The 17,500-nt window shown below is 45.6% G+C and overlaps 1 protein-coding gene across 1 annotated transcript in view; it reads right to left on the reverse strand.

The window, feature by feature from the left end:
* The window catches only part of shroom2a (shroom family member 2a), a gene marked incomplete at its 5' end in the record, with an annotated part of 131,802 nt that overhangs the window by 4,956 nt on the left and 109,346 nt on the right, over positions 1-17,500 (reverse strand). The window contains 3 exons of the mRNA XM_083766831.1: positions 41-335; positions 14,507-14,598; positions 15,982-16,403. Of these exons, the coding sequence (XP_083622957.1) occupies positions 41-335; positions 14,507-14,598; positions 15,982-16,403 (809 nt within the window). The remainder of the gene's footprint in view (positions 1-40; positions 336-14,506; positions 14,599-15,981; positions 16,404-17,500) is intronic.

Raw genomic sequence — 17,500 nt, forward strand, 5'->3', positions numbered from 1 at the left:
CGGCGCTGGTCGTCGTTGGTTCCCGGGGGTCGGGGGTCACCTGCGGACGTTTGGGCAGCGGGACGGGGGCCTTCTTCTTCTTCCCTCCCAGGAGGAGGCGGGCCGGGGTCTCAGAGGAGGAGGAGGAGGAGGGGGAGGGGGGAGAGGGCACGGAGGAGAGGTCCTGTGTCGGGGCGCTGCTGTGGGACACAGACGGGGGTCTGTGGTACGCGGGGCTGGGCGCGGTAGGGCAGGAGGAGGAGGGGGAGGGCTCGGGGGGTCCCGTCATGGGTGGGAACCGCTGGTGGGCCGCTGGCAGAGGGGGCGGGGCTTCTGCCTGGCGGTCGGAGGCGGAGCTGTGGGGAGCATGGCGAATGAGGAAAAGCTTATAATGACACCGTATAGCAACGACAGGGCTGTCATCTGCAGCTCTGCTTCAAATAACACACTGAGACACTGTGATTAGGGACATTCTGACATGACCAGACACACACACACACACACACACACACACACACACACACACGTACACACTCACGCGCACACAAACACACACACACGCGCAGAGTGGAACAGCCTCTCCACGGTCTCTAAGTCGTGGCGCTGCAGGCTGGCAGTCGAGGAGGACCCACAAGGCGTATTTGCGTTCCTTCCCACAATGCCTTGTGGTGCCCAGCGGGCGGGCAGGCCGGGGACATAGACGAGCACCCAACGGGGCCAACGGGGGCGAGCTCAGAGCGCCGCTCTGCCAGCAGTCCGCTCCATCACAAACTGTTATTTTCTTTTAACCCATTCTGACCGGGCACCCATTTTGGTGTCAGCATCATGTTATGCTTTAGCTATTGAAAAATAGCAGATCTACAAGCTCATATCGCGCCACCGAGTGGCGCGATATGAGCTTGTAGGTCTGCCATTTTTGAAAAATCGAAGAACGACTGACATTTTTAGAATCTGATCTCAGGTCAGAATGGGTTCATCAGACCAGTGTGTTGTCCAGTGGAAAACCTCGTATGAATCTGATCTCAGGTCAGATTGGGTTAACTCGTTGAGAGGTTTACAGTGACATTCTAGAGTTTCCCCCAGAGAGCAGAGCCATAGGGGCACATTGTTGTTCACAGCATTATACAGTGTATGGAATTCCCCCCACATTGTAGGGACACGCACGTCATGTTTTTGATCACTTCTTTAACCCACTCTGACCTGAGATCAGATTCTAAAAATGTCTGTTTGAAAATGACAGTTTTCTGAAAAAGCTATGTTTCTATGTCAGCCGTCCTTCGATTTTTCAAAAAATAGCAGACCTACAAGCTCATAGCGCGCCACTCGGTGGCGCGCTATGAGCTTGTAGATCTGCTATTTTTCAATAGCTAAAGCATAACATAGTGCCAACACCAAAATGGGTTAAAAAAAAGAATGCCTTTTCACACTATTTCGACTATTTTCGTATAATATGGGGCTTAAAGGACCACTTCACCACTTTTCAACCCATCTTCATATAATAGGTCCTCACTAATAATCATGAAAAAATGGTGCAATGTTTTTCTACTCGGTCGGTCTCTGTCTCATAGGAGGGCTGTGGGCAGTTCAGAAAACGTCTTCCAGTGACATCATCGATGGGGAATCCAAGCTAATAGAAACCGCAGGCTTTCTAGTCCTGAAAAGCTGCAATGCGAAAATGGAAGCCATCGTTCTCACGACAATGAAAATCTAAACATTTTTGTAAAAAACAATCTTTGTCTATGTCACTGGAAGACGGTTTCTGAACTGCCCCCACAGCCCTCCTATGAGACACAGACTGAGTAGAAAAAGATCGTGCCATTTTTTCATGATTATTAGTGAGGACCTATTATATGAAGATAGGTTGAAAAGTGGTGAAGTGGTCCTTTAAGCAAAACAAAACAAAACATTAACTAATGTCGTGTTGCTGTTTAGCCCTGTCCAAAAGCCAGGCTCGTCGCGCACACATAGACATCAAAAGGGGCTTGAGCTTCTGCCTTTTACATGTTTGTAAAACAACTGCCCTCTCCAGAACAAGGATGTAAAACAACTGCCCCTCTCCAGACCAAGGATGTAAAACAACTGCCCTCTCCAGAACAAGGATGTAAAACAACTGCCCTCTCCAGAACAAGGATGTAAAACAACTGCCCTCTCCAGAACAAGGATGTAAAACAACTGCCCTCTCCAGACCAAGGATGTAAAACAACTGCCCTCTCCAGAACAAGGATGTAAAACAACTGCCCTCTCCAGAACAAGGATGTAAAACAACTGCCCCTCTCCAGAACAAGGATGTAAAACAACTGCCCTCTCCAGACCAAGGATGTAAAACAACTGCCCTCTCCAGACCAAGGATGTAAAACAACTGCCCTCTCCAGAACAAGGATGTAAAACAACTGCCCTCTCCAGAACAAGGATGTAAAACAACTGCCCCTCTCCAGAACAAGGATGTAAAACAACTGCCCTCTCCAGAACAAGGATGTAAAACAACTGCCCTCTCCAGAACAAGGATGTAAAACAACTGCCCCTCTCCAGAACAAGGATGTAAAACAACTGCCCTCTCCAGACCAAGGATGTAAAACAACTGCCCTCTCCAGAACAAGGATGTAAAACAACTGCCCCTCTCCAGAACAAGGATGTAAAACAACTGCCCCTCTCCAGACCAGGGATGTAAAACAACTGCCCTCTCCAGAACAAGGATGTAAAACAACTGCCCTATCCAGAACAAGGATGTAAAACAACTGCCCTCTCCAGAACAAGGATGTAAAACAACTGCCCCTCTCCAGACCAAGGATGTAAAACAACTGCCCTCTCCAGACCAAGGATGTAAAACAACTGCCCTCTCCAGACCAAGGATGTAAAACAACTGCCCCTCTCCAGACCAGGGATGCAGCATTTATATTTATATTTCCATGCCAGATACTGGAAGGCAGAGTTCAGGAGAAAGTTTTTTTTATATATATCCCACAATTTTGTAACCCATTTTTCACCCCTGTGTCAAACATCTAATGTGATCCTGGGCTCTACACACCCTCCACCAACCTAGTCCCGATATATGGGGGACAAGGGGAGAGCAACGGACTTGAACGCATGCTTCCTTCATGCCTGAGTGTCCAAGTTGCTCCTTTACACCTGACAGGGGGGAGTTTCCCTGGTTGGACGTAGCGGTAGCGCGTGGAAGGAACACGTTATTCCAACCAGTTCCTTTCCCCTCCATCAGGCGCCCCGGCTGATGGAGGGGATTCTTGTCCAAAAGTGCACCTCTTGCGGGATTTCAGCCCCCCTGCCTCTCTAAAACGCTCTGCACGTCCCTGATGAAAAGCACTCTGTGTAAACTGACCTTGAAGAGGTATATAAACCAGACTGACACGCAGTCATCAGATCACTGAGGAGAGTTTCACCACCACCACCACACAGTGAGTGGCAGATCACCTAAAGCAGGTTTAATGTCTTAAGTCGGCAGGGATCACACTGGAGTCTAGACTGTTAAGAGTTGTTCCAGAGCATGAAGGTGTTTCAGAGCACACACACACACACACACACACACACACACGTCACAATAGAGGGTATGCGGCTATGCGCATGCATAAAGTGAATGGTAAATCGAGTGGCAAAGTTAATTTAATAACGTTTTTAACATAATTTAATGCAATCAGATTGACTTTTCTGTGTGGATGTACGGGCTAGTGTCAAGGAGGGAAAGTATGTTTTTGCCACTCAGTAGACGTTACCGCAAAACAATCTTCAAAGATGTAACAGGGGGGGTTTCATGGTGTCAGGGCAGTAGACTACAGTAGGCTACAGTACAGTAGGGCAGGCTACAGTAGGCTACAGTACAGTAGGCTACAGTAGGCTACAGGGGAAATGCCTGCAAAGCTCTCCAGCTCCGTTAGACACAGCACATCAACAATGACAACAAACTCACAAACACGACGACGACGCTGCTATTATTAGCACTAGGAGAGTAATGACACTGCTGGTCATGTAAATACACGTTGAATTCAAAAACATGGTATTATTGATTGTGTTTTTCAGTGGCTTGTCAAAGGACAGGGCAAAAGATAACTTCATATTTGACAGTAGAGAGGCTTCCAAAGCATTCCAAATATAGGTTGTTGTTTGAATGCTATAGATCATTTTCACACTGGTCGTTTAGAGAAGGCAATGTCGTTTTTCAAGTGGGATATTTCAGCTCTCCGGTCAAGATGTGTGAGAGTTAACACTTGAGATGTTTGTTTCTATTTTATGTTGTATTATAAAAGTATGAATCATTGTTTGTGATAGTTTACTGCCAGCCAGCCAGTCAGCCAGTCAGTCAGTCAGTCAGTCAGTCAGTCAGTCAGTCAGCCAGTCAGTCAGCCAGCCAGCCAGTCAGTCAATCACATAGGCCAATATTGTACATTACATTATTATAATTATTATTAGTACAGAACTAGCATCAGACCCACCCAGGAGGACGTTTCTCATTCTCAGTATTGTACAGTATGTACAGTAAGACTAAGTTGCTCCTTATCCGTTTCCCAACATTAAAGCTCCGAGACGTTAAAAGGTGGAGGAGTTGTTTGTGTATATATAAATATATATAACATACACACAATCATCTTCATATCCGCCAGGATTCTTCACATGTCGTGACAAGAGCGTTTGTTTAGCTTTTCACGCTCATGCCAGCCTCACTCAGCGGTGGATTAAACCATTCTGACCTGAGATCAGATTCATACGAGGTTTCCACTAGACACACACTGGTCTGATGAACCCATTCTGACCTGAGATCAGATTCTAGAAATGTCAGTCGCTCTTCGATTTTTCAAAAATAGCAGACCTACAAGCTCATATCGCGCCACTCGGTGGCGCGATATGAGCTTGTAGATCTGCTATTTTTTTATAGCTAAAGCATAACATGATGCCAACACCAAAATGGGTGCCCGTTCAGAATGGGTTAAACTTGTGTCAATAAGATACCTGCGAGCGCCATGAATTATGTGGTCAACATCACTGGGGCGGGTTAATCCATTCTGGGCGGGGGGGAACCCCTTTTGGTGTTAGCATTACGTTATGCTTTTAGCTATTGGAAAAATAGCAGATCTACAAGCTCGTAGCGCGCCACCGAGTGGCGCGCTACGAGCTTGTAGGTCTGCTATTTTGGAAAAAAATCGAAGAACGACTGACATAGAAACATAGCTTTTTCAGAAAACTGTCATTTTTCAAACAGACATTTTTAGAATCTGATCTCAGGTCAGAATGGGTTAATGTGCATGGCTTGCGATGGGGGGGAGAGGGGGAGGGGGGTGCTGGTATTCAGGGGAAAAGCAAAACATTATTTTTTTTGGCTAGTATGTTGATAGATTCTCTAGTAAGAGAATCCACAGAAATAATGTATACAAAAAGACGCAGGGCTGAGACATCTGTTTCTGATAACCAACTACTAAGGCACAGTAAAAAAACAATGTTCCTATTAGACCTGAGGTTGATTCTAAAACAGATGTCTTCTAAATCCTAAATGTTTTCTGAAAAACCCTATGTTTCTATGTCAGCTGGTTCTCACAGGGTTAAAACCCCATGTTTCTATGTCAGTGGTTCTCACAGGGTTAAACCCCATGTTTCTATGTCAGTGGTTCTCACAGGGTTAAAACCCTATGTTTCTATGTCAGTGGTTCTCACAGGGTTAAAACCCCATGTTTCTATGTCAGTGGTTCTCACAGGGTTAAAACCCTATGTTTCTATGTCAGTGGTTCTCACAGGGTTAAAACCCTATGTTTCTATGTCAGTGGTTCTCACAGGGTTAAAACCCTATGTTTCTATGTCAGTGGTTCTCACAGGGTTAAAACCCTATGTTTCTATGTCAGTGGTTCTCACAGGGTTAAAACCCTATGTTTCTATGTCAGTGGTTCTCACAGGGTTTAAACCCTATGTTTCTATGTCAGTGGTTCTCACAGGGTTAAAACCCTATGTTTCTATGTCAGTGGTTCTCACAGGGTTAAAACCCTATGTTTCTATGTCAGTGGTTCTCACAGGGTTAAAACCCTATGTTTCTATGTCAGTGGTTCTCACAGGGTTAAAACCCTATGTTTCTATGTCAGTGGTTCTCACAGGGTTAAAACACTATGTTTCTATGTCAGTGGTTCTCACAGGGTTAAAACACTATGTTTCTATGTCAGCTGGTTATCAACCGTTTTCATGTCAAGGACCCCCAGAATTATCTGTATTTGGTCATTTTCAAAGATTTTTCAAAAATAGCAGATCTACAAGCTCGTAGATCTGCTATTTTTTCCAACAGCGGAGGTATAACAGTCACGGTGTCCAATGCCTCTGTATATTCTGCGGGTTGTTTCAGAGAGTCATAATAATATTAGCATGACTTTCAGCTGGTGACTAACGATGAGTATCTTTAGGAAGACAATGGGCCGTGTCGGTGACAGACAGCGCAGTGTCATGAATACTTCCAGGACTTTATGGGTGAAAGCCAAGCTGTGTTAAATGCCTCTGCATTCTCATGTAAATCATTGCTATATGATACTGTATGTGTGGCGTCCTCTCTCTCTCTCTCTCTCTCTCTTGTGACTGCAGGGATAACATGGACATCCTGACTTGTTGAAAATGTATTTTCTCTTTTTTACCAAAAGGCTGGAGTTAATGAACACTCAATGACTCACACTGCAATGACTGCTATCAGAATATATAGCTTTTAACCAAATGGACCCTTAAGGGTCCATTCTTACATTTGTGTGTGTGTGTACTCTAGGCTACACTTGACTCTCAGAGTATAAAGACTTGTTCACTTAAAAAAAAAAAAGTTGCATTAATTAATTCCAAATACATACATTACTTTGTACAGCATATATGCTCTCTGATTACATTCGTACGGTCTCGGTATACAGACGAAAGATTCAACGACGACAACTATAAACTCACCAAAACGTCAAGAAGAACCGCAGCCTGCCTCTCTCTCTCTCTCTCTCTGTCTCTGCTGCACCAAATGACAGCAGTCAGTACCTGTGTGTGTGTGTGTGAGGGATCCTTTTCACCTGTGCTGTAACATCATATGGGTGGGGCGTCCCCCCCTCCCCCCCCCCCCCCCCTCACTGATCTCACCAGCACACTGACAATAACATCCTGCCGGCCGTGGGTTGTTGTCATGCTAATAATGTGACTCGTCTCACGCCGCCGCGGGTCCCACAATGGAGGGAACGACCGTATGTACGACCGTACGTACGTTGTTGCCCCAAGAGAGGAGGAGACACTCGACACCCTTCTATGGGGTTTGGCCCACGGCCTGGATGGGGGGGGGGGGGGGGGTGATCATCACCGGAGTCTAACTGTAGAACTGGTTTTGGGGGTTTGATGATCGACGTTGATGTCATCTCCGTTTGGATGTCACCTCACCTGAGTGACATTGTACTCCGAATACAAGAGTGTAGCATTGTGGGAAGATCTCTGAATCACGCGTGTTTTTAACCCATGTTTTTAACCCATTCTGACCTGAGATCAGATTCTAAAAAAAATGTCTTCTACATCCTGACAGTTTTACTGGGGTTAAGTTTAGGAATGAGGGTCGGTTTTGCCACCATTTTTTACTGAGGTTAAGGGTTGGTTAGGTGTAAGGTTAGATTAACTAAAAATTATTTATTTTATTATTTATTATTAAATAATTAATTTTAATTATTCTAAAAATGTCTTCTACATCCGGACAGTTTTCTGAAAAAGCCATGTTTCTATGTCAGTCGTTCTTCGATTTTCTCAAAAATAGCAGACCTACAAGCTCGTAGCGCGCCACTCGGTGGCGCGCTATGAGCTTGTAGATCTGCTATTTTTCAATAGATAAAGCATAGCATAATGCTAACACCAAAAGGGGGTTCCCGCTCAGAATGGGTTAAGTCACGCATATTAGCGCTTATTTATTTTATCTTCCATTACCTCTCTTTGATCCTCGTTTCATTTCCTTTTCATGTCTCCCCCCCCCCCCTGTTTGTTTTTATATGATGTTTAGTTAGCATTGAGCATTGCAACACTGTCTGGTAGAGTCAGTGTTGCACATGGTTTATGGGCGGCGGTGGCTCAGGGGTAGAGTGCCTGGATGGTAACCGTAAGGTTGCCAGTTCGAACCCTGTGGGCTCCCCCAGAGTTACTGTCGAAGTGTCCTTGAGCAAGACACTGAACCCCTAATTGCTCCCGATGTGCTGGTTGGTGCCTTGCATGGTTTCCGCTGCCATCGGTGTATGAATGTGTGTGTGAATGAATGGGTGAATGTAATGCACAATCTCTGTAAAGCGCCGTGGATAAAGGCGCTATATAAATGCACCATTTACCATTTTACGTAAAGGTACCTCACAACCTTGTTTTGAAAAGCAATATATGCTGTACACTGCAGTACAAATAAAGTGTATCATTGTTTGAACTGTACCATTTCTTCACATTAAATGTAATGAATGAATGAATGAGTGAATTCATTTTCATTGTATTGTGGCACTTGCTTTGGCAATGCAATGTTTGTTTTCTCATGCCAATAAAGCTCCTATGAATTAAAAATGTAATTTAATTGAAAAACATAAATGTAAATAACATCTCTGATGTTGAGCAAAGCCACCCCAACCCTATAGACTAGACAAGAGAATCAAGACATGACTAGACTTGTTTACCATAAGTAACACCCCCCCCCCTCCCCATCCCCCCGCCCCTTTTAAAAGTGGTTTCACTGAAGACCACCAAACAGATCCATCAAAAGAGCAGACATATGGTCTCCAGGGACGTGCACACATCAAAGGGGGCTCCACAGCCCCCTGCCCTTTTACCCCGTCTGTAAAACAACTGCCCTTTTACCCCGTCTGTAAAACAACTGCCCTTTTACCCCGTCTGTAAAAACAACTGCCCTTTTACCCCGTCTGTAAAACAACTGCCCTTTTACCCCGTCTGTAAAACAACTGCCCTTTTACCCCGTCTGTAAAACAACTGCCCTTTTACCCCGTCTGTAAAACAACTGCCCCTTTCCCCCTGTCTGCAAAACAACTGCCCTTTTACCCCGTCTGTAAAACAACTGCCCTTTTACCCCGTCTGTAAAACAACTGCCCTTTTACCCCGTCTGTTAAAACAACTGCCCTTTTACCCCGTCTGTTAAAACAACTGCCCTTTTACCCCGTCTGTAAAACAACTGCCCTTGTACCCGTCTGTAAAACAACTGCCCTTTTACCCCGTCTGTAAAAACAACTGCCCTTTTACCCCGTCTGTAAAACAACTGCCCTTTTACCCCGTCTGTAAAAACAACTGCCCTTTTACCCCGTCTGTAAAACAACTGCCCTTTTACCCCGTCTGTAAAATAACTGCCCTTTTACCCCATCTGTAAAACAACTGCCCTTTTACCCCGTCTGTAAAACAACTGCCCCTTTACCCCGTCTGTAAAAACAACTGCCCTTTTACCCCGTCTGTAAAAACAACTGCCCTTTTACCCCGTCTGTAAAACAACTGCCCTTTTACCCCGTCTGTAAAACAACTGCCCTTTTACCCCGTCTGTAAAACAACTGCCCTTTTACCCCGTCTGTAAAAACAACTGCCCTTTTACCCCGTCTGTAAATCAACTGCCCCTTTACCCCGTCTGTAAAAACAACTGCCCTTTTACCCCGTCTGTTAAAACAACTGCCCTTTTACCCCGTCTGTAAAACAACTGCCCTTTTACCCCGTCTGTAAAACAACTGCCCTTTTACCCCGTCTGTAAAACAACTGCCCTTTTACCCCGTCTGTAAAATAACTGCCCTTTTACCCCGTCTGTAAAACAACTGCCCTTTTACCCCGTGTGTTAAAACAACTGCCCTTTTACCCCGTCTGTTAAAACAACTGCCCTTTTACCCCGTCTGTTAAAACAACTGCCCTTGTACCCGTCTGTAAAACAACTGCCCTTTTACCCCGTCTGTAAAAACAACTGCCCTTTTACCCCGTCTGTAAAACAACTGCCCTTTTACCCCGTCTGTAAAAACAACTGCCCTTTTACCCCGTCTGTAAAACAACTGCCCTTTTACCCCGTCTGTAAAACAACTGCCCTTTTACCCCGTCTGTAAAAACAACTGCCCTTTTACCCCGTCTGTAAAACAACTGCCCTTTTACCCCGTCTGTAAAACAACTGCCCTTTTACCCCGTCTGTAAAACAACTGCCCTTTTACCCCGTCTGTAAAACAACTGCCCTTGTACCCGTCTGTAAAACAACTTCCCTTTTACCCCGTCTGTAAAACAACTGCCCTTTTACCCCGTCTGTAAAACAACTGCCCTTTTACCCCGTCTGTAAAACAACTGCACTTTTACCCCGTCTGTAAAACAACTGCCCTTTTACCCCGTCTGTAAAACAACTGCCCTTTTACCCCGTCTGTAAAAACAACTGCCCTTTTACCCCGTCTGTAAAAACAACTGCCCTTTTACCCCGTCTGTAAAACAACTGCCCTTTTACCCCGTCTGTAAAACAACTGCCCTTTTACCCCGTCTGTAAAATAACTGCCCTTTTACCCCGTCTGTAAAAACAACTGCACTTTTACCCCGTCTGTAAAACAACTGCCCTTTTACCCCGTCTGTAAAACAACTGCCCTCTCCAGACCCACGAATGCAGCGTTTACTACATGGTGGAGGAAAACACCATATGCAAATACCGTACCCAAAAGCAGAGAAGATAATTCATTTTTTCCCCCCAAACTTGAACGCAGCATTTTGCGTTGACGTAATGTTTTTGGAAATCCATGTCGTTACACCGCATCTCCAGTAGATAAAGAGTGCTGGGGGGTCGGGCGCCAAAAACAGACGATCTACAAGCTCTCAACGCGTCGCTCTGCGACGCGTTGAGAGCTTGTAGATCTGCTGTTTTTGGCCAAAAGTGCTCCTCTTACGGGATTCCAGCCCCTGCCTGTCTAACACTCTCTCTGCACGTCCCCTGATCGTCTCTGTAGGGAGATGGAACCCTTTCAGGATTCAAATCCAAAAACTACTACTACTAAAGTAGCAGATCGACATGCTAAAGCTTGCAGATCTGATATATGATATGATGATACTATGATGAATTGAAAATGGTGGACCCCGTCCGTCGTAAACAAGTGTTAGTGCTTTGCTTTGCCATCGGTTTTGTCCACAGAGTAGCAGTCTTTGTGTTGACTTTTGCTTTCGTCTGAAATGTACCCATTCTACATACTGTGAAAGGAGATTTTAAATCAATCGATCAATACTTTTTTTTATACTTTTGTGCTGCGCTGTGTAGTGTGATCAAGTAGGGCGTTCATTTCCCCCCCCAGCAAAACACTAAAACTTAGAATATGGAGACCAGATATTACTAAAGACGACCAAACCAATCTACCGAAACATCCGAGATATCTGATCTGATCTCCAAGCTTCATGCATGTGACCGAGGATAAACCAGCAGAGCTAAAATAATGACACGTCTGTGAACACGCTTCTTCTTCCCCCCAACCACCCAACCATCAAGGACCCCCCAATTTATATGTATTCAGCCTTGGACTGGACCCCCCCCAACTCCCCTCCCCAATCTGAAAAGATGTTCATAAACGTATTTGGAAAGATAAGAATTAACCCATTTAGGCCCGACGTCGAAATTAAAAAAAAAAATGTATTTTTAAAATGTCATTCTTTTCTGAAAAACCTCATGTTTCTGTGGTGCTCAATATTTCGTGTCAAGGACCCCCAAAAAATATCTGTAAATATGTAGTTCCAGGGACCCCCCCCAGAAGCAAAGATTTGAGTTAAAAACTGAAACTCTGAAAAGAATATATTCAAAAGATTTGAGGCACATTTTCACGATTCTTCAAAAATAACAGACCCATACAAGTTCATAGAGCTTGTAGATCTGCTATTTTCCAATAGCTAAAGTATAACATAGTGCTACGGGCCATTTCAGCGCTCCGTCAGAGAGTCTCATAAATAATTCCATTCAGAGCAGATTCTTTTCCACACTGACTCCACAGTCAGTTTTCCTCCTCCTCATCGCAGCCTGCCGACTAGAATCAACGAAGTCCACACCCACAACACCAGAGGGAGTGCAACAAACCATGTACAACCCAGATTCGGCACAAACAAGGGACTAAATTATTTTCGCTCCTATGTCACCAAAATGTGGAACGCCCTACCAACAGTCATTAAGTCATGTGAATCCCTTGACTCCTTCAAAACCGCTCTCAAAGGGCACCTACGGACGGCTGCAATTCGAAACTGGCCTCTGTAAAATCTGAATCCCCCCCCTGTCCCCCCCCCCCTTTCCCCTCACTGTATAATGTATCTTTTCCCTTTTTGCTTCCTATATGATGAATTCCTGTTCTGTACTTTAACTACATAGAAGTGTCTATTTGTATGTCTCTAAATGTTTTGATGAATTGAACAATGTGGACCCTGTTGTAAACAAGTGTAATGCTTAATTGGGTCGTCCACTCACAGTTAACAGTCTTTGTATTGAGTTTGTGCTTAAAATGTACTGTAATTCTGCAAACTGTTAATAAATATTTCAATCAATCAATCAAGCACAAGTGCTTGATACGTGCTGCAGACATTTACCAAAACCGTCTCAGCTCAAGACACACAAGGTGTCTTCCTGGGTCCCAAATGTAGCCTACTCAAGAAATTACTTGCAGATCGGCATTTTTTTTTTAAATTGGACAATTGAAACCTGCTACTGCAGTGATTTTCTCCTGTGTTCAATGCGTTTCTGCGTTTGTGTGTGGACAGTGACACATATCTCTGTCGTATGGGCAGGGATTATTTTTTTAACCGATTTTGGGGCAGGAACCCGTTTTGGTGTTAGCATTATGTTATGCTTTAGCTATTGAAAAATAGCAGATCTACAAGCTCATAGCGCGCCACCGAGTGGCGCGCTACGAGCTTGTAGGTCTGCTATTTTTGAAAAATCGAAGAACGACTGACATAGAATGATAGAAACACAGCTTTTTCAGAAAACTGTCAGGATGTAGAAGACATTTATAGAATCTGATCTCAGGTCAAAATCGGTTAAACGGAGGACGAAAATATCTTTGAAAAAGATCCATCTGGCCTGAGCTACACCAGGCCTACGTGGAGACAGACAGGAGAGAGAGAGAGAGAGAGAGAGAGAGAGAGAGAGAGAGAGAGAGAGAGAGACGGGGAATGACAATACAGCAGAGTTGGTCAGGATGGGGACTCGAACCTGTAACGTGCCGCCAGGCTTGCATTAGGAGCCCAGGTTGCCCCGGACCGACCGCTAGGCCTTGTGACTGAATAATAAAGTACATTAGCTATGTTTTGGACATACAAGGTTTTCAACCCGACAGCGGTCATATTGTGTACAGTATCTAATTTGGGGGTCCTTTATTTCAGAGGTCCAGTGACTTTTGACCCCTGGGGGGTTCCCGGTGACCTCCATCCTGGTATGTGGCGAGGGGTGAGGGAGGGAGGGAGGGAGGGGGGGGGGTGATGAAACACTTCCTCTCTGTCCCAGACAGGGTCAGAGGCTTCTTCACCCACGCCACTAAGCCCCCCCCCCCCAAAGGAGAGAGACAGACACTCGTTGTGACAGAGAGGCCAGGGCAGCACTGGTATGTGTGTGTGTGCGCGCGTGCGTGCGTGTGTGTGTGTGTGTGTGTGTGTGTGTGTGTGTGTGTGTGTGTGTGTGTGCGTGCGTGCGTGCGTGTGTGTGTGTGTACTGACTGACCGACAGCCTTCAGGCTGAGGAAACCATGACAAAACACAGCGGACACAGAAAACCACATGACTCCTACAGTAGGCCCCTTTTCCACCAAAACAACCACATGACTCCTACAGTAGGCCCCTTTTCCACCAAAACAACCACATGACTCCTACAGTAGGCCCCTTTTCCACCAAAACAACCACATGACTCCTACAGTAGGCCCCTTTTCCACCAAAACAACCGCTAGGCTAGCAGGTGTCTGCGAGGCACCAGGCTAGCGAGTGCCCTCCAGGCTAGTGACTGTAGCGAGTGCCCGCCAGGCTAGTGACTGTAGCGAGTGCCCGCCAGGCTAGCGACTGTAGCGCGTGCCCGCCAGGCTAGCGACTGTAGCGAGTGCCCGCCAGGCTAGTGACTGTAGCGAGTGCCCGCCAGGCTAGTGACTGTAGCGAGTGCCCGCCAGGCTAGTGACTGTAGCGAGTGCCCGCCAGGCTAGCGACTGTAGCGAGTGCCCGCCAGGCTAGCGACTGTAGCGAGTGCCCGCCAGGCTAGTGACTGTAGCGAGTGCCCGCCAGGCTAGTGACTGTAGCGAGTGCCCGCCAGGCTATTGACTGTAGTGAGTGCCCGCCAGGCTAGCGAGTGTAGCGAGTGCCCGCGGCGAGCAGCCGATGGTTGCGCACGTGCAACGGCCGCGCCATCCGCGTCGGCATCACACGGTGGACGGAGTTGTTTATCACGTGTAGCAAAACGAGCGCTCCCCCCCCCGTCTCAAACCCCAAAAGCCCACCCTCCTCAATTCCCCCCCAATGGATTAGTATAGAGGTCTACAAATCAAACACAGTCCATAATAAATCAAGTCTTATAGTCTTTGGTCCAACAGACTGAAGCGACATATGTTCTTACCTCGCGTCGCTTCCACACCGTTGGTCAGCTTCACTCTCCTCCTGCTGCTGGGAATATTCTGCCGACTTCCTCCCCGGCACCGGAGCCTTATTCTGTCAGGAAGAGGATGAGGCAAACGCATGTCCCCGTTATGCAAAAAAAACAAAACAAACAACAAACAAACAAACACACAAAACAACGCAGAGAGAGGAAGCGTCCACTTCTCACAGGTGTCAAAGGCTCCTGTCAACTCGACAAGACTTGGGACGCTTGTTTGGTTTCTAACGAGACAAAAACAAAAGGTGGAGGGTGTGCCTCCGCCTCCTCCTCCTCCTCCTCCTCTGCCGCCGAACCTGGATTAATATTTGACTTGGCTTTCCGTCGCGCCTTTCTTTCCCTCTTAGTCACCTCGGTGAGCGAGCTCGTCTAAACAAAGGATTATGAATTTCATAACACGTTGATACAGTCACGGTGCTCTGCATGACGAGGGCAAAGGGCTCGTGTGGTGTGTACGGTAGTGTAAAGAAAACAGTGGTTCTCAACATGTGGGTCGGGAGCCCCAGGGGGTCACTCCCCACCCACATGTTTTTTTAGGTTTTTTATGTGGTGCAACCACTCCCATAGACACATTCAGAAACGGGTCCCACGGTCGCAGCAAACGTATTTGCAAGTATGATTGAACCCTATATACAAACCCTCCCGCGCACTTTTTTTTTTAGCATTTCTGTAGACTTAGATAGCATTTGATACAGACTTATATATATGTTATGTAGACAGCACTATAATTGCATTGTATGTAGTCATAGCACATAGTATAGTATATATGTATAGTTTATATGTATAGTTTCATTATATAGATATTCCACTGTTACGTTCTTATAGCTTACGCATGTTTCATGATGAATGCTTTTTATGTGATGTATTCCCATGCTTTTTTTTGGGTTCTTGCTTAATGTAAGTCGCTCTGGATGAAGACCGTCTGCTAAATGCCTAAATTGTATTTCCTGACATATCTGCGGTGTGTAAACTCGCATGTCTTCCACTACTACAGTGAACTGTAGAGTGACTGATGTTTAGTCTGCCTCAAAACGTCACTCTTTAACCTGCTTTTTACTAGCACTAACTTTACAAAGATGCTGCAGAACATTGGGATGAACCCTGTGTAGTGGAAAACTGTGTTATGGCTGCTCTCCAACTTTGGAGAGAAATGGAATTGAAAAATAGCAGACCTACGAGCTCATAGCGCGCCACCGAGTGGCGCGCTACGAGCTTGTAGGTCTGCTATTTTCGAAAAATAGTATCAGAACGACCGACATAGAAACATAGCTTTTTCAGAAAACTGTCAGGATGTAGAAGACATTTTTAGGATCTGATCTCAGGTCAGAATGGGTTAAACATCAGTATCAATATCGACCAAGAATGTCCATATTAATGCATAAATAGCATAATAATAATAATAATAACGGCTAAGAGGATATAGCGTCTCGTCAGCTCACCAGTCTGTAGAAGTCGGCCGAGGGCGAGGAGCGGGACCGCTCGTGGTGGAAACCGCCGGGCGCTGTGGCCTGCACTTCCTGTCCCGCGGGCCCACCCGGCCCCTGGTGGTGGTCCAGGATGTTGTCGGCAGAGTGATAGCGCCCCCCGGAGGCCCTGGAGGTCTCGGCGCCGCCGTGCAGGGCTCCTCTCTTCTTCTGGCCGTTCCACCGCGCCTCGTACTCGGCGAAGGTTCCCAGCCTCTGCTGCTCCGATTGGTCCTCGTCGACGTGAGCGGCCTGACGTGATTGGGCGCCTCTGGGCGCCGCCGTGGAGCTGGGGACCGTGACGCCATCGTTGGGGTCCTTGGGGTCCTCGTAGCGGCGTTGTTGCATCATCACCATCGTCGTCATCGTCGGCGGTGGTTTGGGAAAGGAGGGTTTACCTGTATAGCCAGAGATGTGCCACGGTTAATCAGACTGATAAATGATCGATTTCATTGATTATTAACCCATTCTGACCTGAGATCAGATTCATACGAGGTTTCCACTGGACACCCACTGGTCTGATTAACCCATTCTGACCTGAGATCAGATTCTAAAAATGGCAGTCGCTCTTCGATTTTTCAAAAATAGCAGACCTACAAGCTCGTAGCGCGCCACTCGGTGGCGCGATATGAGCTTGTAGATCTGCTATTTTTCAATAGCTAAAGCATAACATGATGCTAACACCAAAATGGGTTCCCGTTCAGAATAGGTTAAAAAAATATATTGATTTTGACAAATTATAATCAATTTTTTCCAAAACAGCTAAATCAGCCGATCTATACAAGATCACAGCGCAACGTGTTGCGATGAAGATTTTAATTATTTAATAGTATTTTTTGGCTTGAAGGACAACTTTAGTTTTTTTCAACCAAGGTTCATGTTTTAGGTTGTTAGAGAAACTAAAAGGTGAGTGTTCATTTTCTTTCATTTGCTGCTTTCTTTCGTTTTAGGGGTTTTAGCTCTTTTTGACAGGGGGGCGGGGGGCATTCGAGCATGGGGCTAAATATGTATTTTTTGACAAAATTGTATGGCGATTACTTTTTATTATTATTTACTATAGTCCTACTAGACCCCAAGAAATTACATCTGGCCACAAAAGATCACGAGATCTACTGAATACACACACAGTATAATCCTTCCCCCAGCAGGCTACCTTCACATTCAGTAGATCCTGTGATCTTCCGTGACCAGATGTAATTTCCTGGGGTTTATTAGGACTTTTTATTTATACTATTTATAGTAAATATTAAAAAGATAAATCACCATAAAATGTTGTACAAAAATACAAATACATTTTGCTCGAATGCCCCCGCCCCCCTGTCAAAAAGAGCTAAAATCCCTAAAACGAAAGAAAGCAGCAAATGAAAAAAGAAAGTACACTAATCTTTTACTTTCTCTAATAACAACCTAAAACATGAACCTTGAAACCTTGAAAAAACCTAAAGTTGTCCTTTAAGTTGTTAATTAGATTCATTGATTATATTATATTATGTTA

This window comes from Protomyctophum parallelum (genome assembly GCF_964188405.1).
Source record: "Protomyctophum parallelum genome assembly, chromosome: 6".
Taxonomy (NCBI): domain Eukaryota; kingdom Metazoa; phylum Chordata; class Actinopteri; order Myctophiformes; family Myctophidae; genus Protomyctophum; species Protomyctophum parallelum.